Source organism: Danio rerio, chromosome 3 (assembly GCF_052040795.2).
Source record: "Danio rerio strain M-AB ecotype USA chromosome 3, GRCz13ab, whole genome shotgun sequence".
Taxonomy (NCBI): Eukaryota; Metazoa; Chordata; class Actinopteri; order Cypriniformes; family Danionidae; genus Danio; species Danio rerio.
The window spans coordinates 4,828,469-4,852,500 of NC_141023.1; the positions used below are offsets into that span (position 1 = coordinate 4,828,469).

Genomic DNA, 24,032 nt, shown 5'->3' on the forward strand with positions numbered 1-24,032 from the left:
CAATCCAATAGAGAACCTTTGGGATGTGGTGGAGCGGGAGATTCACATCATGGATGTGCAGCCGACAAATCTGCTGCAACTGAGTGATGCTATCATGTCAATATGGAGCGAAATCTCTGAGGAATATTTCCAGCATCTTGTTGAATCTCTGCCACAAAGGATTAAGGCAGTTCTGAAAGAAAAGGGGGTCCACCCGGTACTAGTAACGTGTACCTAATAAAGTGGCCGGTTAATGTATGTTCATTATATATGTACTCAAATGACTCAAGTATTCAATAGGGTGTACTATCTTTTACACATGACTGTATATGCGAGTTTACATGTGTTTTAATGTCCATTTCTTACCTTTCGAGTGCAGACGCCAGGTTTCCTTCTGCAAGACTCAAAACCTTACAAATCTACTTGTTTCACTTGCATGAAACTTGTATGCCCTCTCCACCCCCCCCTTCCCCCCAAAAAAAAACACCATTTAATTTCATCTGAAGAAAGAAATCTTGAATGAAGATGGAGTGCATATTAACATTTTGCAAGTGAATCAATCCTTTAAAAGACAGAAAACCCTGCAGAAAAATCCAGCTTAAACCAGCCTAGGCTGGTTGCCTGGTTTTAGCTGGTTGACCAGCCTGGTTTTAGAGGGGTTTTGGCCATTTCTAGGCTGGTTTCCAGCCATTTCCAGCCTGGTCTGGCTGGAAAATGACCAGCTAAATCCAGCTATAACCAGCTTGACCAGCCTGGTTTAAGCTGGACATAGCTGGTTTTGGCTGGACTCCCAGCTTTGCTAGGCTGGTCAAGCTGGTTTTAGCTGGTCATCTCCCAGCCTGAAATGGCTGGAAATGGCCAAAACCCCTCTAAAACCAGCCTGGTCGAGCAGCTAAAACCAGCCAACCAGCCTAGGCTGGTTTAAGCTGTTTTTTCAGTAGGGAAATGTTACCTAAAATATTATTGAAAGCTCAAAACATTACGTTTATCCACCTTCAAATTAAACCGTCTCTCTTTTACATGTATGTGTAAGGGAATACTGAACCCACAAGCTCAAAAGAGTTGAGTTGTTTAATCATTTCAGGCATGGCCTTCCTAAAGTTAGTCAAGTTTTTTTTAACTCTAACAATACAAATCTAGATGTCGGACATGCTCAAAACAGAATGAACGCTTACAAAACCATCCCAAAAGCCACTTGCACACCTGACACAAGTGCTTCAGCATTACTCTTTTTCCAACTCGCAGGCGCCCTTGTGTGGTTGAATGAGTGTATTACATGAGAAAGCAGTGTCTGGGTCATGTTTTATCTGTATACATTCACCAACCTGATTTCAACCAAAGTAGGACATGATCCTGGATTGACATCTGTGTTGATCCTGGAACAACATTTTAGTCAGCCAATTAAAAATAAGGGATAGGTTTATCGGTAATGTTAAGTTTAGGCTTACGGTTTATGCACTTGGCAATTTAGGGGCCCGTGTTGACAATCCCCTGTCATTCATTGTGTTTTTGCTGATTATCAATACATTGACTCTGATCGTAAGCACCGGTGCAAAAATTGACCCAGCGTGGAAATGATCGCTAATTCTGTGTGCTGCATTAAACTCTAATCCAGGAGTGTCCAAACTGCACGCCATGATTTTGCCAAGTACGATGGGATCTATGTTGATCCTGGAATATCATTAGGAATTGGAAAATAAAACCCACACCTACTGGAAAAAACAGCTTAAACCAGCCTAGGCTGGTTGGCTGGTTTTAGCTGGTCGACCAAGCTGGTTTTAGAGGGGTTTTGGCTATTTCCAGGCTGGTTTCCAGCCATTTCCAGCCTGGGCTTAGCTGGTCAGGCTGGGAGATGACCAGCTAAAACCAGCTTGATCAGTCTAGCCAGGATGGGAGCCCAGCCAAAACCAGCTATGTCCAGCCTAAATCAGGCTGGTCAAGCTGGTTTTAGCTGGATTTAGCTGGTCAGTTAATAAATTTCCTCATCGCTAGAGCTGGAGCTGCTACTTGAACCATCCATGCATGTTCGAATTGCCAGTAACTTTAACAACAAGGGTGTCAACTTTCTGTCTTCTTCCTCTGTTACAAGTGGGTGTCAGAAGCTCAAAGTTGTGTAGCGCCATCTAGTGATTTTGCATACTTTGCATACTCGCCAGTGAAAATAGCTTGGGGTTAAATCGGCCTCGGAAAAAAATGCTGACGATAAAGGCAAATGAAAAGCGTCCCGGTGTGTCCCAGCCCCGAACACGCACATATAAGAATTGTGACAGGCCAAGCATGGATCATTTTTTTGCCAGATAATGCTAATTTTTAAAATCACCAAAACAAACAGTTATTGAACAGGCTCCACCCCTTTTTTTTATATCTCCGCTGTAGTTATAGACACGCCCTGTACTGCCTATTGGCTGACTCTGTGCTCAAAAGTGTCTTTCAAAAATCACTTAGTTCACCTTTATATGTCACTTATTGATATACTCATTGGAAATCCCTGGAGTTTTACTAGGGGTTAATACAAGTCTACCAAACTTTTAAGACTTTATATTGTAATCAATGTCAATACAGTTACCATATACAGTTCTTCGCCTGATAATAAATATTGCCGAAAACATCTGAAGTCTCACTTTGTCGTTTGTCATTTGCTCCTTTTATTCTCATTAGTAAGTCGCTTTGGATAAAAGTGTCTGCTAAATGAGTACATGTGAATGTTAGCAATTAGCCACTTCAAGAAAAAAGCTTTTGTTTAGTTTATTTTTTATATATTATATGTCGCAGAATAATGTGTTGAAATTATGTTAACCACAGGCCAGCTTCTCAGGAAGTTAACAAAAATCTTCTTAAAAAACACCCACAGATTTTGAGACATGGTGTTTTTTTTAGGTTTTGACCTAAAAGAAAAAGTCATCTCTTCATTACAGTTGACTTCATTAGCTTCCAAAGATGTTCCAAAGATGTTGGCCAAGGATTAATCGAACCGAGCACTTGAGATCCTGCTTCTGTTAAAATCACCACAGAGCTTCACATTATCTGGATTCTTCCATCTCTTCACATCTGATGTACCTGCAACCGTGTCGCCTGGGGTTTGAGCGAATCCTCTCGCCGAGCACCCTAGATGGCCACTAGGGGGCGAGATCTCTGCTAGTTTTTTCCTCTCACAGCTAGCAGCTTCAGTGTGCGCACTAGCAGAAGTCAGAGACGTAATCAAAATCCTTAAAATAGTCCTGGTCTTTGCGTGAAAGGCTCCGGCGTTCTCGAGGCGGCGTCAGTGTAGGAGCCTCGTTCGTAAACTCTGCGTCGAAATTACTGACATCTTCACTGTTAGCGACTGCAGGAACAAATGGAGGAGGAACCTTTCGCTGCAGAAGAGCATCCCAGTCCATATTCTACACAAAGGAGAAGGACATAATGACAATCTTTACAAATATTCTGTTTGTGGATAAGGAGTTATTTGGTTGTACAACAAGTAAGGTTGTAACGATACTGGAATTCGGTACCAATCATGTAAACACAGACACAGTGTGGACACTGGAGAGGGACACTAGAGTGTTTCAAAGTCACGTCAATTAGCTGGTTCGTATATAAGCTGACATAAGAGCGATCCGCGGATGAATCGCGGCTTTAAAATGCTCCAGTGTCCCTGTATCTGTGGTTACACTCAGTAAACAGAGGTGAGTTTGGTGAACTGATGACCGACACGGCCAATCACAGTCATTTCTGTTGAGCACGTGAACACAATGGCCAATCATCGCTGTTTAAAAAACGTGCTCAACAGCACTCAAATGTTAGCAGGAAATGGACGTTTTTGAATTTCACTATTGATTGGTACCAGATTCCAGCATCGTGACAGCACTAGCACCAAGTGGACTTTTGGCAATTTTCGCCAAATTATATTGCTTTGACTATTTGAAAGCACCAAAACAAACATGCTTGGGCGACATGATTATGGAAAAAAATGCCATTGCAATATTTTGTTTGTCTGCGATATAGATTGCGATATGAATATAATAGTGTCAGGATTCTGTCACTCCGCTTTTGTTAATTCTTGCTTTAATGGCAGAGTCCAGACACTAGTCCTGTCTTGTCTTGCATGTTGTGCTCGGGTTGAGTTTTCTCGGGTCGAGCACTCATTTTCTGTCATTGTGTGTCTTTTGTATGAGCGTTGTCTCTGTTTTATATCCAGCGTCTCAGTCTAGTAGGTTTCGATTGGTGCTGGGATGAAGGATGCACCAGCCTGCCTAGGTTTGTTTATGTATTTTGGTAATGTTTTCCCCCTCAGGGTGGTTTGTTTTGAATTTTATTTAATTTTATCATAAATAAATACCCATTTTCCTAAGTTCAGCTAAGTCAGAAGCACTGCTTAAAGATTTCATAATCCAGATTAAGTTTCTGAAGGAGTTTTTTGAACTCACAGAGCTGGTGCACCTCTGAAAGAATCTAGTGGACTCAGGCACGGCTCCAAACAAATCGATGCTGTTTTTCAGCCTTCCTAAAGCTCATAAACACAGCTATTCTTTCAATAAAATGTTAGCCATTTAGCAACGAAGCTAGAGTCAACGGGCAGACAAAAGCCCTGCACGTCATGCGAATCCGCGTCTGTTGTGAAGTGAATTTGACGTGCAGATGAAACGAAACTGACGCGCGAGTGAAGCGAGTAAATTTAAAATGTTCACGCATCTATTTACGCGCGAATAGTGCAATTTATCCGCTCTTGAAGGGTCTAGTTTGAACAGCGTAAGATTTCAAGCACATTTACACCTCAAGATTGAACAAATATGAATTGTGTTTAATTATTTATACAATGAAGACTATACAGCAGGGGTCTTCAACTACCGACCGGTGGGCCAACTGACGTCAAAAATATAACAAGATTCCGCCAACCAAAATATACAGTTTTGAATTACTCTCAATGTTGTGCAGTCACATATAGCCACTACTGGTTTTGACTGCACGAATCTGTTCCAAACATAACCATATGCTATCTGTCACGTTCAGTGGGAGGGTAAAGGAGCGAGGACTCAAGTGCAGGGAAAATAAGTAATAAAAAAATAAAATAAAATAAAATGCAAAACAAACTAACCCCGAGGGAGAAAACATTAGCAAAATACACAAACTTGACTAGGCACGCCGGTGCATGTTTCATCCCAGCGACAAACCGAAACCTATAAGAATAAAACACCACGCTGCAGACAGAATGAATATAAACACCAGAACAAGAGTGTGCTTCCCTAGCACGCCCAGACCTCATGCATCCGCGTCAAGCAGGAATGTGCAAGGCCTAAGCGCGATCGAGACGGCACTCATACGCAATATATAATCGCAGACAAACAAAATATGACAATGTCAGTTTTTCCAATACCATGCAGCCTCAGCATGTTTATTTTGGTGCTTTCAAATAATCAAAGTAACATCATTTGGCAAAAATTGTCAAAACCCCAAGTTCACAAGAGTGCGCGTCCCTGGCACGCTCAGACCTTGCGCGTCCGTGTCAAACGGGAACGCGCAAGGTCCGAGTGCGGTCGAGACGGCGCTCATACAAATGACATACAATGACAGAAAACGAGTGCTCAACCCGAGAAAACTCGACCCGAGAACAACATGCAAGACAAGACAGGACTAGTGGACTCTGCCACCAAAACAAGAATTAACAAGACCGGAGTGTCAGAATCTTGACACTATTATATTCATATCGCAATATATTTCCCAGACAAACAAAATATAGCAATTGCAGTTTTTTCCAATATCATGCAGCTGAGCACGTTTGTTTTGGTGAAAATTGTCAAAAACCAAAGTTCACTTGGTGACAGGGTTGTCACGATACTGGAATTCGCTACCAATCGATACTGACATTTTAAAAACATCCATTTCCCCATTAACATTTCAGCGCTGTTGAGCATGTTCTTAAACACAGCTGATTTGCAATTGAGCTCAACAGAAATGACTGTGATTGGCCGTGAAGGTCATCAGTTCACCGAGGTGTAAGTGAAAACACAGATACAGGGACGCTGGAGCTTATAGACAATCCGGCTGATCGACATGACTGAAATGCTCCAGTGTCCCTGTATCTGTGTTTAGTCTTTTCACACTAAATTTACTGTATGCTTTTATTTGCTTCGGCAAAAAGGAAGTTCATACCCTAAAGAAGGGCTGTTTCTTTATGTCCTCTGCATCTTTCTCGCCGGAGCCCAGCCGTCTCTCAGGATTACGCCTCAGCAGCTGCCAATGAACACAAGAGTTTACAAACTCAGCCAATCACTGCGCAGCTTTGAGGGGAAAAAAAAACAGAGTGTTACCCGTCTCATGATGCCAATGGCTTCAGTGGAGAGGAATCTCGGGTATCGAACTTCATCATTCACGATGCTGTCGAACACCTCCTCCTCATCGTCACCTGGGAAGGGAGACTAAACACACACTCTGCTCTCTTAGTTACTGTATACAGGTGAAGTCAGAATTATTAGCCCCTCTGTATATGTCTTTCCCCCCAATTTCTGTTTAACGGAGAGAAGATTTTGTTTTAATAACAAATTTCTAGTAGCAATTTTTTTTTTATCTTTGCGATGATGACAGCACATAATATTTTACTCAAGATACTAGTATTCAGCTTGAAGTGACATTTAAAGACTTAACTAAGTTAATTTGGTAAGTTAGGGTAATTAGGCAAGTCATCGACGGCGCTTCTGAACACTGTTAACATAGGGCTTCCTTTTTGCACAGTACAGTTTTAACTGGCATTTGTGGATGTAACTACACATTGTGGTACTTGACAAAGGTTTGCCGCAGTAGTCCTGAGCCCATGTGGTAATATGGCTTATAGATAAATGATAATTCTTGATGATCAAAGATTGTTGTTCAGCTCAGGCTTGCGCTCTTGTCATTTACGCACTAAAATTCCTCCCGATTCCTTAAATCTTTTAATGATGTTCTGCACTGTTGAAGGTGAAATATCCAAATGTCTTCCTGTCTTTCTCTGAGGAACATCGTTTTTAAACATTTCAATCATGTTCTCATGTATTTGTTGGCAAACTGGCGATCCTCGACCCAACTTTGCTCCTGAAGGACCAGACCTTTCTAGGATGCTGCTTTTGTAGCAATTCATAATACAATCACCTGTTGACATCACCTGTCTCAAATCAGATGATTATTTCACCAGTTTACCTGATCACTGCCCTACAAAACTCCTGTCACAACTGTTTTTGGAACGTGTCGCAGGCCTGAATGTAAGAAATTAAGAAATCAAATGAAGCTGACCAGACAAAACTTGAAATATTTTGTGTTTGTATTGTCTGCAATGAAATACAAGTCAAAATCAATTTAGAAAGCCCTACGTTCTTTGTTATTTGCATCCTTCATAGTGTCCCTATTTTTTTCTGATCTGCAGTTGTACTTTTTAAGAGCCTACACCTACACTTTTGTTTCGGAACGTGTCTCGTTTGCCCAGTTAGCGCGGTTCGATTGGCATATGTGAACAGGGCAATCGCGCTCTGTTCCGCGCCAAAGTAATCGCTCCGAGATCGCTTGAATGAGGTGGTCTCGGCTCGATTGAAACGAACCCTGGAGCGGTTCGATTGCAGTGAGAAAGCGATCCGATCCGAGTGTGGTTATATCACAGTGTTTTATGGATATGTAATAGGCTTACGGCTATATGAAGAGAGAATTATGAGTAGGGCGGGAAGTTTCGCGAGTCTCCGGATGCCTGCAAACGAGTGATGATCTCCCGGTAATCTCGCGTCTCTCTCCCGGTCCTCAAATAGGCATCGTCGCGCACCCTTCTCACCCCTCCCCACCGCATCTCTCCTCAGACACGTCGCGCGCGCGCACCCTGTCAATCACCACCACACCACCACCTCTCCTGACAGCTGAGCGGGACGCTGCAAAACAAACCCTGACAGTCTGACCATTGTAAGGAGAGTTTACTCGCACGTGACTTGTTTTAGCTCTTTTGGTCCGATTAGAAACTTTGCAGTGTGAAAGCGAACCGCTCCAAGAGCAAAGAGCAACAATGTAACAATTTTAATCTCTGTTTCGGAACAACTGAATCGATTCACAGGTGTGAAAGCACCCTAAGACACCGCAGACACCCTTAGTTAATACATAGATTTAATAACTGAAACATTTGTTGAAAGCTTCATGTATATGGATAGTTGGTGATTGGATGGTTGTTGGCCCAATTAGGTTTACATGGACACAGAAGACCTGTTTAAAATGATTCAGGACTTCAACACAATATTTCTCAAACCAAAGAAGGCCTGACATTTTGTTTTTGAAACGCAAGACTTTTGAAGGCCACCCTGTATTTAAATGTACATTTATTTACTGATATAACCAGTGGTGCAAAGTAACAAATTGCAAATACTCAGATTACTGTAATTGAGTAGTTTTTCTCAGAAATTGTAATTTACCAAGTAGTTGCACTTTAAAAATGTGTACTTTTACTTTCCCTTAAATACATTTTTACTGCAGTATCGGTACTTTTACTCCACTACTTTCCCTCAACCTGCAGTTACTACTTTACTTTTCCCTGTCTATGGGGATTAGAAAAATCAGTCCTGTGATTTCTGTCCAATCAAATCACACATAGAAGGTAAAATGCATCATAATGAACTACCTCAAGACATGGACGATTTATAATTGCAGCAAACTGTTTGTAAGCATTAAAAGTGTCCCAGAAGATGTCCAAAATCTTTACACGCAATGACCCAGAGACTGTTTAGATGCATGTCACTGTTGAGAAGATGACGGATGTTTACTGTAGGATGACCGAAATGGCTTTAAACACCCAGCAAGCACAAGACGTCAACATGACGTTGTACCCCAACGTCGTAGGGATGTTGCAATTTGTTTGGCAATAAAAAAAAAAGTTGACGTCCGAACTCAACGTCAATGTCCAATGCACAACCTAAGGCCATCCAAATATCAATGTTTAATAATGTTACAGTTTTACGTTGAGTGGACGTTTCCACTAAGACGTCTATCAGATGTTGGATATTGGTCGCGATGCCTGATGAATAAATGTCAGTATGTGACGGTTTAAAAATTTGGCTCGACTTTGGATTTTGGTTTCTTTCTAATAACCTAAAAATCAACCAAATTTCAACGTCATTATTGAACAACAAGATAACGTTGTCCTTAGACGCTGGCTAGACATTAAATTTTGTTCACCTGACATCACAACCTAAATCTAACCTAATATTAACGTCTTATGACGTTGTGTGTCTGCTGGGCAAAAACTAAATGCACTACAGAATGTTACGTTTACACACATCCACAAATTACATGTCAATGCCTCAACTTTTAATACTCACTATTCTTGAGTACTTTTTACTAATACTTTGAGTAATATTTACAACTCAAAGTTGTATACTTTTACTCGCACTACACTTTTAGACAAGTAACGGTACTTTTACTTAAGTATGATTTTCCAGTACTCTTTCCACCACTGAATCTAACGATATAGAAATACGTCATTAAAAGTGAGCAAGCGCGCACCTCTCCGACCATCATCTCATAAATGAGCACTCCGAGACCCCACCAGTCCACGGCCCGCGTGTAGGATGTGTCCGTCAAAACCTCAGGAGCCAGAAACTCTGGAGTCCCACAGAAAGTGCTGGTGCGGTCCCCGTGACCCATTCCTGCAGGACAGAGAGAGAGAGAGAGAGAGAGAAATTAAACAGACAGAAAGAGCAGGACATTATGGACTTTGTCTTCTTCACACGAGTAGTGTTACGAGTAGTGTAGTGTAGGCTTGTGTGTGTGTGGTGTTTCTCTCTCGCTCTCACTCTCTTTCTCGCTCTAAGTATTCGCAGGTGCAGCGGATTACGTTGGGACGGATCATGATTGGCAGCGGCTATAAAAACCTGCAGAGAACATGGGTTCGATGGCTCCCAACTCTCTCTCGATTTCCTCGCTTGTATTCAGTGGAGAAAGTGATCCAATGAGTGTTTGCTTGTATCTCTTTGTGGCTTTGTGAGATGCCGTTGTGATCATTTTTAACCGGCGATTGAAGTCCGGTTTTCTGTCTCTCTGTCGGGCTTGGAGCATGCAGGGAGGTTTGGTGCTTTATTTGTTATTTTCGTTTTCTCCTGTGTTTGTTAGTAGAGACGTAAGCTTTCTGTATTTTATTTTATTTGTTTTCTAGGGAAGTTTAATCTAATTTAGTTAGCTTGGTTTATTATTGGTTTAATAAAGGGACTAAGCTGACAAGAAAATGAATGAATGAATTGTTGTATACTAAATATGTACATAATGTTTTTGCCCCTAGGTCTACTGGCCTTGTGTTTAATTGATGTTATTTTGTGCAGGTGTGATGCGCTATATCTATTTAGCCTATAGAGTGTTGTCACCGAGGAATTCTATAGTGTTAATTTGTATTTGTATTTTAAATGTCTGTTTGTAATGGTATGCATGTTTTTTACATTGTTTAGATGTATATTATTGTATACAAATGTTCCTGTTTATCGGCTTGTTAGCTGATTGTGATAATTGACTGCAGGTGCTGTGTAGAGCTGTTTGACTATTTCTGGAGGACTTCCATTAGCAACGCTTTACCTGATGAAGACCATGTCGGTCGAAATGTTGTAATATTGACATTAAATTTTTTTTGAGAGCTAAAGTGGCAGTGTGCCGATTTACTTTGAATCTTTTGCTATTTATGTTTGTTTTTTGATCGTGCACCTGCCTTCAAGATTTTCTAGATGTGCGCACATTTCTGTTTTTAGCTTGGTTTATTGTCATTTCTTTTGGCTAAACCCCTCCTGATGTCATTTTTGCTCCTTGTTTCGGTAAATAAATCATATTTTCTTGTTAATTCTCAGTGGTTGTGTTTTTGGTATATATTTTGGGGAGAGAGAGCGCGGGGGCACCAGGGATTATATTTTTAATCCCTGTTATTTAGTCACGTTTTGGGTTAAATCTCTTTTTGATTAAGGATTTTTAATTTAATTCGTAACACACAGTATGCAGATCCATTTGCATGACATGATATTCCGTTTACGATGAGATCGATTGGTCAGACTTTATTTTGATGGTGCGTTTGTTAAATGTAAGTTGCATTGCATCTACATGCCAACTAATTCTCATTAGATTATAAGTAGACTGTTAGGGTTAGGGTTAGTGTACGTTGACATGTACTTGCAAAGCTTCATATAGTCAGTTAAATGTCTGTTGAAGGAGCAGTATAAGGAGATATTAAGCAGACAGTCTACTAACACTCAAATGGACCATCAAAATAAAGTGTTACCGATAAATTAAGCAATATGAAAAAGTACAAAATAGAGTGCTTCACAAAGGTGAGTGGGCTTGACAAACCACCTGTAGAAACAAACTTCACTCTCCTCTCAACCCTACTAACACTATGTACAGTTGCCTTGAACTGGAACAAAGCTCGCTTGTCCGCCCTCCTGTCTCCCCTGACGGCCCGCACTCACATTACATTCGGGCCTGGGCACGCTTTTGTCATCGATGATGCGCTCATTAGTAAGCGCTTACGCTCGTCTCAGTGGAGATTTCTTCAGTAAGAATGATTAATAAATGCATATGAATCGCTTCCATTAAAGTCACGTCTCGTCTTCAGTTTTGGGCTCTTGCGCGTTTTACACTCACACTAAGCGTACTGCGAAGCGTACCGATTCGGATAGCATAGTGTGAGTATGCCCTAACAGTGTCTTTGTAACGACGGGGAGTGACACCAACAACAGAAGTTTGGATCCACGTGCAGGTTTATTAGAATTGTCAGGCAAGCAGTGGTCAATACCGGCAAACAGATATATGAGGGCAATCCAGAGTCGAAGTCAAAACAACAGGCAGTTGGTCAGAGGCAGGCAGCAAACAGCATTAAATAAATAAACAAGGCAAAGGATCAAAAACACTGCAAAGACAGACAAAGGAAACGCGTTGTAATGTCACTGTGACAGATAACAAGACTCGGCCATGTGAATGGGTGTGTGTGCTGCTTAAATACTGTGTGTAATCAGTCTTGAAGCAGGATCATCTGTGGGAGTCTAATCAGTGGAGACTTGGAGCAGGTGTGTGTGTGTGTGTGGCATGACTGAATATGTGGATTATCAGCAGATTTGTAGTCCCAAGTGTGTGTGTGTGTGTTTACCAGCGACATCTGGTGGTTGTTCGCTGGTGAACATGACAGTCTTTGTATAATTAGCTCTTCTTATGTGTATTGCTTATTGCCTCTTCTTGTTAAATCGCTGAATGCCTCCTCAATTCTAAGTCGCTTTGGACAAAAGCGTCAGCTAAATGATTAAGCATAAATAGTTTTATATCAGGAAACTATCTTTTATGGAAATTGATAGTTTAATAAAGCAAGGATGCATTAAATTACATGCACAAATATTTATTCGGCTGATGTTTGATTCATTTAAAGCTATCGCCATTTTTCTGAGTATGCCTCAGACAGGTGAGTGGGCTTGACAAACCACCAGTAGAAAACACACTCTTTCATCTCTCTGACTGACATTTGCACCAGACACTTTCTTACAATCACTCTATAGCTCTATAGAAACATTGTGCATTTACAAAGTGTGCCTCATACTGGTGAGTGGGTTTGACAAACCACCTGTAGTAACTCTCTTCTCTCCATATGCACCGCACACTTTACTTGAACTCCATCCTGTGCTGCGTTCACCCCAGACGCGGAAGAAGCATCAAGCACGAGTGATTTACATGTTAAGTTAATGCAAAGGTGTGAATAGACATCCTGCGGCGCAATACGCATGAATAGCACGGCAGAATGACGTAAATGGCGAGGCGCAAATGGTGCGATATGCGCGAATGGCGTGGTGCGACTTGAGCATTTCGCTCGTTTGACGCACTTAACGCGCATTTCGCGCGAGTCACTCCAGTTCAAAAATCTGACCAATTAACCAATCAGGAGCTTGCTCTTGTGGGGGCGTGATTTTGACGTAGCGCCTGTTGTTGGTGTCTTGGGTGAAATTCTACAGCCGACACCGACAATAGTTCATCAAACTGGGCTCAGCTCAGTCAGAAGCACCGCTAAAAGCCTCCATCATCCAGGTTAAGTTTCTGGAGGAGTTTATGAGCTCACAGAGCTTGCTGCACCTCTGAAAGGATCTAGTGGACTCAGACACGGCCTTAACGTATCAAGGCTGTCTTTCAGCCTTCATAAAGCACATAAACACTGTTATTTTCTTAATAAAATCCATGTTAGCCATTTAGCAACGAAGCTAGAGTCACCGGGCAGACAGAAGCCCTGGCCATCACGTAAATCCAATTCTGTTCTGAAGTGAATTTGAGGTTCGAATTTGATGCGCGATTAATCAGATTTGACGAGCGAATGAAGCGGGGTTTGACGCATGAATGAAGCGGATTTGATGCACAAATGAAGTGAATTTGATGCACGAATGAATTGGATATGGCGCGCGAATGAAGCAGATTTGATGCGCAAATAAAGCAGGGTTTGATTCGCGAATAAAGCGAGTAAACTCAAATGTTCACGTGGTTATTTACGTGTGAATAGCGCGATTTATCCGTGCGTTCTGCGTCTGGTGTGAACACAGCATTACAATGACTCAATAAGGAGAACAATGTTTATTCGAGATTGAACTTGTCTTCTTACAACTTAAATACCTCTTTTTATTTTATTGTCTTGCACAATATTGTTCTGTCTTGCGTATAATTACTTGTTAACGCGTATAGCTTAAGTCCGTATAGTATTTGCATAGTATAATTAGTTTACGGCTTCGATATGCTAGTTATGTATACTGTATGTTTAAAATAGCTCCGGTGTTGTGTTCATATTTATGATTAAGTTATTTATGATTATGCAACAATACAATCACCACAACCAATGAATTACTGTAGTTGTTACAATAGCAACTATAGTATGACCATAGATGATTGATTACTGTAGTTGTGCTACCATAGCAACTACCGAATCACAACAGGTTAATTATTATAGTTGTTACCATGGCAACTATAGAATCACCACAGACTGTAAATTACTGTAGTTGTGTTACCATAGCAACAATAACCACAACATATTAATTCCAATACTTTAATACAATATGCTTAAAAAACTATAGAATTTACTATGAATCACCATAGTGTTTTTCTTATTATGTTTATTTATTAAACGGCATGACATTTTGTTCCACTGAATGTTCGCATGACAATAATGCTCAACTTGACCTGACTTCAAAAGCAGATGCAAAAATTGCAGCTTTGCATTACTGGAAATATATCTTTGCCCTGCTGAAAAATCCAGCTTAAACCAGCCTAGGCTGGTTGGCTGGTTTTAGCTGGTCGACCAGGCTGGTTTTAGAGGGGTTTTGGCCACTTCCAGGCTGGTTTCCAGCCATTTCCAGCCTGGTTTTAGCTGGTCAGGCTGGAAAATGACCAGCTAAATCCAGCTAAAACCAGCTTGACCAGCCTGGTTTAAGCTGGACATAGCTGGTTTTGGCTGGGCTCCCAGCCTGGCTAGGCTGGTCAAGCTGGTTTTAGCTGGATTTAGCTGGTCATTTTCCAGCCTGACCAGCTAAAACCAGGCTGGAAATGGCTGGAAACCAGCCTGGAATTGGCCAAAACCCCTCTAAAACCAGCCTTTTTGACCAGCTAAAACCAGCCAACCAGCCTAGGCTGGTTTAAGCTGGATTTTTCAGCAGGGTGAACATCAATCAGTAACATTTGACTACTTATAACAGTTCTAAACTTGAAGCCTCAAAGAAATTATTTCACAAAAACATTAAGTTATTAATAATATAATGTTTATTAAATCACACACAGTTTGCAGTAGGCTAGTAATCTGCACGCAGATTGTGCCAGAGCGGTCTGATCCAGCAGAGAACACACATTATGTTCTTACCGCATTAACGCATCAATATCATTACAGTACAGTAAGTACAGTACGTGACTCACCCTCTTTACAGAGGCCGAAGTCTGCGATTTTCACATAACCTTCAGTATCCAGCAGCAGGTTGTCCAGCTTCAGATCTCTAACACACACACACAGAGGAAAATAAAGGGATAGTTTACCCAAAAATGAAATTTACTCCCCATTTACTCTCCATCATATGGTTTAAAAATGTAAAATAAATTATAGTAAATACTATAGAGTTTCTGAACCATACTATTGTTAAGTGTAATATACTGTTTACATCAGTGGTTCTCAAACTGTGGTACGTGTACCACTAGTGGTACGCAGGCTTCCTATTAGTGGTACGCGAAGGAATGGTGTGTCATGTACATGCTACACACATTTAAAAATGTATCAAAAATGATGTATATAATATGCCATATATGACATAAAGCCTATATTTCTGAGGGAATCTGCCACGTTTTTTTTAACTGTGCAGATTTGTCGCTGCTTTACTAGGCCAACTACGCTATTGTATTTCAATACTGCTCATTTTGGTGGTACTTGGAGAGACAATTTTTTTTCTGAGGTGGTACTTGATGAAAAAAGTTTAAGAACCACTGGTTTACATCGTAGTGCTTTGTTAATGAATATATTGTTAATAAATTAATAATGTAGTATAGTTTAGTTTTTACTACAGTAAGCTGTGGTGATTTGTAGTATAATCTACCTTATAGTTGGAGAAAACTCCAGTATTGGTCATTTGTGGTTGTTGCTAGATTGGATACAGTTGAGGCCGGAAGTTAACAAGAATTATTTATATTGTTTATTAAATTTCCCATTGATTGTATTTTATTAATGTCTACCACTATCCCAACCCTAAACCCAACCATCACAGTACCGTAAAAATATGACTTATTGTTATACAGTGTCACAAAAATAAAGCTATATTGATGTGCATATCTGCAGCTGTATCCTGTCTAGGTTTTACCATCAGTTGTTTGTATTACTGTATTTCCTGTGTTGCCATAGCAACTATAGGATGAAAACAGAATAGTGCTTACTGTAGATGTTATTATAGCAATTATAACATCACCACAGAAGATTAATTACAATAGTAGTCTTAACATAGCAATTACAGAATCACAACAGAATATTAATTACTATAGTTGTGTTGTTCCCATAGCATTTTTAGCATCACAACAGAAGATTAATTACTATAGTTGTGTTACCATAGCAACTATAGTATTACCACAGAAGACTATTTAATGTAGTTTGTTACCATAGTAACAACAGTATCACAACACATTAGTTACAGTAGTTGTATTACCATAGCAACTATAGAATCCCCACAGGAGATTAATTACTATAGTTGTTGTTTCACCATAGCAGCCATAGAATCACCACAACAGATTCATTTCTATATTTGTTTTTTTACCATAGAAACTATAGAACCACCACAGAAAATTAATTAATATAGTTCTTGTTTAACCATGGCAACTATAGAATCCCCACAACAGATTAATTACTGTAGTTGTTACCATAGCAACAATAGAATAATCACAGAAAATAAATTACTGTAGTTGTCTTACACTAGCAAATATAGAATCACCACAACAGATTAATAACAGTAGTTGTGTTACCATAGCAACAAAAGAATCACTACACCACAACAGAATATTACAGTAGCTGTGTTACCATAGCAACAATAGAATCACCACAACAGACTATTACGGTAGCTGTGTTACCATAGCAACTATACAATCACCACAGAGGATTAATGTAGTTGTGTTACCATAGCAACAATACAATCACCACAGAGGATTAATGTAGTTATGTTACCATAGCAACTATAGAATCAGAACAACTGATTAATAACTGTTGTTGTTACCATAGCAACTATAAAATCACAACAGATTATTTATTGTAGTTGTTACCATAGCAACTATAGAATCACCACAGCAGAATAATTACTGTAGTTTTGTTACCATAGCAACTATTGAACCACCACAACTGATTATTACGGTATCTGTGTTACCATAGCAACAATATAATCACCACAACAGATTATGTATGGTAGTTGTGTTACCATAGCAACTATAGAATCTCAACAGATTAATTATTATAGTTGTTACCGTGGCAACTATAGAATCACCACAGATTGTTAATTACTGTAGTTGTGTTACCATAGCAACTACAGAATCACAACAGATTAATTGTTATAGCTGTTACCATGGCAACTATAGAATCACCACAGATTGTTAATTACTGTAGTTGTGTTACCATAGCAACTATAGAATCACCACAACAGATTAATTACCGTAGTTGTGTCACCATAGCAACAATACACTAACCACAACATATTAATTCCAATACTTCAATACAATAGGCTTAAAAACTATAGAATTTACTATGAATCACTATAGTATTTTTCTTCATGTGGGGTTCCAACCTTCTCTGTGTTTCTTTATTCCACTGAACACAAAAGATATTTTGAGAATTGTTAGATACCAGTAGCCACTGACATCCATAGTAAAAATACACTATGTAAGTCAATGGTTACAGGCTTCCAAAACACAAGACAGACAACACAAGACAGACACTCACTTATTATGAACGACAGAATTTTCCCTTTACCGTCCCTTTAAGGAGAGTAACATTTAGATTATAAAAACAGCTGTGTGTGTGTGTGTGTGTGTGTGTGTGTGTGTGTGTGTGTGTGTGTGTGTGTGTGTGTGTGTACTCACCGATACACAATCTTATTATCATGAAGAAACTGAAGCCCCAAAACTACACATGCAGAATAAAACCTGCAACACAAACAGATAAGACACATAAACAGCAAATCATTTTGTCTTCAAACTGTAGTTGATGTCCAGTTTGCATATTTAAACACACTTGCACTTGATGTAACTCTCAATCTTCTGATTAATCAAACGGGATAAAAGTGCAGCTGAAGTGTTGACGCTAGTAACAGTGGTGTTTGATGTACTGAAAGTGTCCGCTAAATGTAAACGTAGATGAAAGTCTCACACAGAGCGTGTTTCAGAGAAGACGTCTGCATGTATGTGCATCATCAGGTCTCCGCCGGCCGTGTACTCCATCACGAAACACACGTGTTCTGGCGTCTGAAAGCACGCAAACAGGTTGACCAGGAACGGGTGCTGTGCGCTGTTCACCGTCTCGAAGATTCGCTTCTCACACATCAAACTTCAACACAAACACACAAGTAAGGCTGAAGATGAAGGTGTACTTCTGTGTTTTAAAGACAATGTATATCTGTATATCCATGCTCTATAAATATTCTTTAAACAGAGGACAGAAATACATTTGCAATACAATTTTACTCTAAAACAATAAAACACTAAACAGTGCTGGGCAAAGATTAATAGTATTTAATCACATCCAAAATTTAATTTTGTTTTGATATAATATCTGTGTCCTGTGTATATTATTATATATATTGTTATGGTCATTAGCTGGAGTACCTACCAGACTCACTAGAGGGCACTCCAGCTATGTGGACACGCCATCATACATTCACCTGGACTACACATCCCATCACTCATTGTGCCAATCAACCATCTACAGCTGATATCAATTCAGACTCTGATTATCCCCACTATCACCTCTTTTGCCACGCCTCATCATAATATATATATACATATATACATATATATATATATATATAAATATATATATAAATATATATATAAATATATATATATATATATATATATATATATATATATATATATATATATATATATATATATGCCCAGCACTAATAATAAGCATACACGCACCTCTCCACCTCATCCCGTGCAACGATGTCTCCTTTCTTCAGTGCTTTGATGGCGTACAGATTTCCCGAGCGTCTGTATTCAGACAGGAGTACCTGGAAACAATCACATCATACTTGGTTTAGGCTCACTGGAATTACGTGCCTCTGCCTGCATTTTTTTGTAAAGCGTAGAATGCGTTGCTTCGGGTATCGTTACACATTTCAGATGACAAATCCACTAGTGGGCGCTGTCTACATTTTTAAGAAACGTAAACACGTTACTTTGGGTTACATTCTGTTGTATGTTTAAATGACAAATCCACTAGAGGGTGCTGTCTAGGGCAGTGGTTCCCAACTGGTTTGGCCATGGGACCCACATTTTTACATGGTCATCAAGCCGCGACCCAAATTTTTAGGAACTATGATATGATTTTAGTAGGGATGTAACAATATTGTAAATACCGTCATGCCGCAATAGTAATCTTTTTCAATATTACCGTAGGCGCATGACTCAATAAAACTATATTTCTGAGAAAAGTTTGCTTAGGTTAATAAAGCGAACGGGAGGTAGCGGGAACTACAATTCCCATCAGCCCAGGCGTGGCCATCATCCTTTGCGGTCTGTTGTCACTACAGATCCAGTAATGCGGAAATGGAGTGTGCTGCTAGTAGCGGGGAAGAAAAAGAGCTGGAAATGATCGAACCTAAAGTGGGTTTTAAATCGGATGTGTGGAAGCATTTCGGTTTCTTTCTAAAAAGATACGAGAAAGGAGAAAAGGTGACAGACAAAGACAAAAACAGTATGAAGGCACTGCCAGACTGTGGTGAAATTTAAGTCGGGGAATACGACTAAAAACAGTCATGGGGACTGCAGAACACAGCACACTGTTCAGATTGATGCAGGCATTGACTTGTACCGCAAAGAGACCTCTATCTCACTCATGGTTTGTCCTCTCAAGTGGTGGATAGACAATGCACAGCGTTACCCACTGCTGTCAACCTTGGCTAAATCATATCTCTCTGTCCCAGAAACCTCAGTCCCAAATGAGAGTGTTTTTTTCTGTTGCAGGGGACATGCCCAGAGATCCCAGCTTTTACCAGATTATAGTTATATGATCATTTTCCTTTGAAACCCATCTCTATCCAAGTGAGTGAGTGATTAAATGTTGAATGGCAACCATTACTGCATCCAAAATGGTGAAAAGCCTTGGAGTAACGATTGATGACCAACTAAACTTCTCTGACCACATTTCTAGAACTGCTCGATTGTGCAGATTTGCACTCTATAACATCAGAAAGATCCGACCCTTCTTATCTGAACATGCAGCTCAACTCCTTGTTCAAGCTCTTGTTCTCTCCAAACTGGATTACTGCAACTCTCTACTAGCTGGGCTTCCAGCTAACTCTATCAAGCCTCTTCAACTGCTCCAGAACGCAGCAGCACGAGTGGTCTTCAATGAACCTAAAAGAGCACATGTCACCCCGCTGCTAGTCCGTTTGCACTGGCTGCCAGTTGCTGCTCGCATCAAATTCAAAACTCTGATGTTTGCTTACAAAGTGACTTCTGGCCTAGCACCTTCTTATCTGCACTCACTTCTGCAGATCTATGTGCCCTCCAGAAACTTGCGTTCTGTGAATGAACGTCGCCTCGTGGTTCCATCCCAAAGAGGGAAAAAATCACTTTCGCGAACGCTCACGCTCAATCTGCCCAGTTGGTGGAATGAACTCCCTAACTGCATCAGAACAGCAGAGTCACTCGCTATTTTCAAGAAACGACTAAAAACTCAACTATTTAGTCTCCACTTCACTTCCTAATCTGCAATTGCCTCTGAATATCACACTAACTGTACAAAAAAAAAAAAAAATACTAACACTTCCCTTCTTAGACTTTACAGACCTGAAACTTGCCTTTAGTACTTATTCATTGTTGCTCTTAGTTGTGTAAATTGCTTCCTTGTCCTCATTTGTAAGTCTCTTTGGATAAAAGCGTCTGCTAAATGACTAAATGTAAATGTAAATGTAAAAATGAATGTGATGAGTTTTCAACAATACTAAATAAAATTTATTTTTTTTAATATGGTTTAATGTTTTTTTTGTTATTAAAATTGAAAAATTGAAGTTCCTGTTTCGAAACGTACAGATAGATGGCTAATTTGTATGTCATTGATATGTTCAGTGCTAAGGTAAATAAACACTTTTGGCACTTTTTTCGAGTCTTTTCCTTAGTTTTGTTTTTCCTGTAAATTACTCAATAAATACCGTACCGTGCCATTCATACCGAGGTATTATCGTACCGTGATATTCTGACACCGTTACGTCCCTAGATTTTAGGAATTGGAATTCATTTGTATTTATTTGTTAACATACACAAGTTGTGACAGATAAATCATAAGAAAATCACAAAAACTTACAAATAAAAAAAAAATTTTTATTGCTGTCATTTTACAAAATGTATCAAATTAAAGAAATATTACAAAGTAAAAATGACAAATACTGTAAACAGTGGTCAGGGTAAAGAAAAGTTCAGTTACCATTAACTAAACTAAACTGTTAATAAAACATTAACGCTGACCCGGTTAAACAGAACAAACCAGCAAATTAAAGTCAAATGATTAAAATAATCATAACAATTTTTATAATAATCACCACTTATTTGCTCTTTTGCTTTTGTGTGGGCTTTCTTGGCCTTTGCTACACGGTTGAGCTCATTGAGGGTGAGCACAGTAAAGCCTAGTTCACACTACAGGATTTTAAACATCAGCAGATCGCTGTGCCGTTCACACTACATGACTTGACTTTGTGTCTTTTAATCTCTGTGGTGTTCACACTACGCAACACTCCGTGAACGATCCACAAGAGGGGGGGTCACACACTACATGATCTGACAACAACTCATTCCCCATCAGTTCATTCAAGCTATCAAACCACAGCCAATGAAAATTTGAGGGAGGAGTCGTCAGAAAACAGCTGAACACTATTGGCTGCTTGTGTGCTGATGACATCACTGACAGCGTTTCAAGCTTTGGAGAAAGCATTTAAAAACATCGTCAATTCAGCTGATTTATGAGCGGATTAATCACTCATCTGCAGGCTCCAGTGGATAGATACACAGAGAGTTTTTCATTTTTGTAATTTTATAACTCTTTGAAATAAAACTAACATATCTATAACACCCTGCCGTTTTCCAAATATCAGTGTATTTCTTTCTGACATTGTTATTTTTTTATTACAAAACAGTAAAGAACTGAGCATTTCTGCCTTAAATTACCATATTGGTCAAAATGACTGCATGCATGTCTGATACTTTTCACTGTGACTTTAAATATGTGTGCATTTTCTTGCCTGGCAACTTCCTGCTAACATAAACAAAACTTTCTGATGGCAAAAACATCAATTTACTTCAGATATCTTTCAAAACAGCATATTCTGTGCTGTAAAATAGCTCCTGTTTGAAAGTGAAAATGAAAGCCAAGACCTTTAGGTGTTTTAGTATCTTAACTACATATTTATAGGCTGTATTACCAAAAAAGATGATATTTTTAGGGTAATGGTGTCATTAAATATGATGCCAGACATTCAAAGCTTAATTTTAATATCTCAATAATAGCTTTGAATGTAAATATGTTGTGACAGTATGGCGTTTTATATGAGAACGGTCAGAATGAGCAGTATGGTAATTCTAATAGTTACAGAATTCTAGTTCCACTGTTAATATAGCCTACTCTCATGTCTGTGCTAACGCAGAATGAAGCGAGTGCACTGATGCCCATTCTGACCAATCACAGATGTTTCTGCTGAGCTCCTGAACACACAGGCATTCAGCTCATGCTGATATGCTCTCTCATTGGCTGCAGCTCGTCACTACATCTGACCACACGTGGGGTTGAGTCGGCCGACTGCTCTGGAATATTCAGCATGCTGAATGTTGGATTTCCGTCTGCGAGGTGTCGGCGACGCGTCAGCGAGCCTCGTTGATGCGTTGCTCAGTAGTTCACACATAAAGAGCGGCGAGCGCCAAGCACCCGCAGATTTCTTCCCGATCACAGCCCGATCTGTCGGCGAGCTCGTTAACTTCCAAATCGGCCTCAAATCAGGCTTAAAATCCTCTAGTGTGAACTAGGCTTAAGATGCGCGGAGTGCCTATACTAGTTTTGAACATGAAGATGTTCGGCATTTTTGTGATGCCCTCAGCTCTTGGAGTAGTCTTTGAAAATAGTCCACAGGTTTGTCCTTGCAACTACAGTAGATGTTTGGTTTCTAAATGTCGTTTTAATTTAGAAGGTTTCATGCTGTCTTGTGAGAGCACCTCACTACACATGACAAGGTTTTAAGCCTTTTTTTGTTGTCAATATATGTAAACACTTTACATATTAGGGGTCGTACTCGCGCTTAAACGGTACGGTTGTCGCGCACATTTTAAAAAAAAAAGTCAGATTTAAGCAAAATAGGTAAAAAAATAAACTTTTGTTGTTGTTTTTTTATCACACACTCTGCGACCCACTACCACCAGTTGAGAAACACTGGTCTAGGGCACTATTTACAATTTAGCTAATCTGAAATACGTTTATTAGGGTACATTTTGTTGTACGTTTCAGATGACAACTCCACTATAGCGCACTTTGTAGAATTCTGCCAAACAAATACGTTACTTTGGGTACATTTTTTGTATGTTTCAAATGAGAAACCCACTAGAGGGTGGTATCTGGAATTCTGCAAAATATAAAATACGTTACTTTGGGTACATTTTGTTGCACGTTTCAGATGATAAATCCACTAGTAGGTGCTGTCTACATTTTGCGAAACGTAAATATGTTACGTTGGGTTACATTTTGTTGTATGTTTCAGATAATAAACCCACGAGAGGGCACGGACTACAATTTTGTGAAATGTAAATACGTTACTTTGGGTTACATTTTGTTGTACGTTTCAGATGACAAACCCACTAAAGGTTGCTGTCTACAATTTTGTGAAACGTAAATAATTTACTTTGGGTTACATTTTTTTGTATGTTTCAGATGACAAATCCATGAGAGGGCGATGACTACATTTATGTAAAATTTAAATACGTTACTTTTGGTTACATTTTGTTGTACGTTTCAGATGACAAATCCACGAGAGGGTGCTGACTACATTTTTGCGAAACATAAATACGTTACTTTGGGTTACATTTTGTTGTACGTTTCAGATGACAAATCCATGAGAGGGCGCTGTCTACATTTTTTGTGAAACGTAAATATGCTAATTTGGGTTCCATTTTGTTGTACGTTTCAGATGATAAATCCACTAGTAGTTGCTGTCTACATTTTTGCGAAACGTAAATATGTTACGTTGGGTTACATTTTGTTGTATGTTTCAGATTATAAACCCACTAGAGGGTGCTGACTACATTTTTGCAAATTGTAAATACATTACTTTGGGTTACATTTTGTTGTACGTTTCAGATGACAAATCCAC

At 39.6% G+C, this 24,032-nt stretch overlaps 1 protein-coding gene and 2 long non-coding RNA genes across 3 annotated transcripts in view; 2 read left to right on the forward strand and 1 right to left on the reverse strand.

Annotated features, from left to right (window-relative positions):
- Nucleotides 1-2,699: 2,699 nt before the first annotated feature.
- The window catches only part of pkn1b (protein kinase N1b), a gene marked incomplete at its 5' end in the record, with an annotated part of 52,255 nt that continues 30,922 nt past the window's right edge, over nt 2,700-24,032 (reverse strand). Inside the window, 8 exon segments of the mRNA NM_001089460.1 lie at nt 2,700-3,359; nt 6,109-6,189; nt 6,267-6,374; nt 9,460-9,602; nt 14,857-14,933; nt 17,542-17,604; nt 17,828-18,004; nt 18,601-18,692. Of these exon segments, the coding sequence (NP_001082929.1) occupies nt 3,156-3,359; nt 6,109-6,189; nt 6,267-6,374; nt 9,460-9,602; nt 14,857-14,933; nt 17,542-17,604; nt 17,828-18,004; nt 18,601-18,692 (945 nt within the window). The 3' untranslated portion in view covers nt 2,700-3,155.
- On the forward strand, nt 7,341-16,446 carry LOC147845445 (uncharacterized). The gene is made up of 4 exons (XR_015480350.1): nt 7,341-10,147; nt 10,689-15,099; nt 15,431-15,979; nt 16,130-16,446. It is a non-coding gene; the product is annotated as an uncharacterized LOC147845445 (long non-coding RNA).
- LOC147845446 (uncharacterized) lies at nt 21,010-23,523 on the forward strand. The gene is made up of 3 exons (XR_015480354.1): nt 21,010-21,301; nt 22,699-23,358; nt 23,442-23,523. It is a non-coding gene; the product is annotated as an uncharacterized LOC147845446 (long non-coding RNA).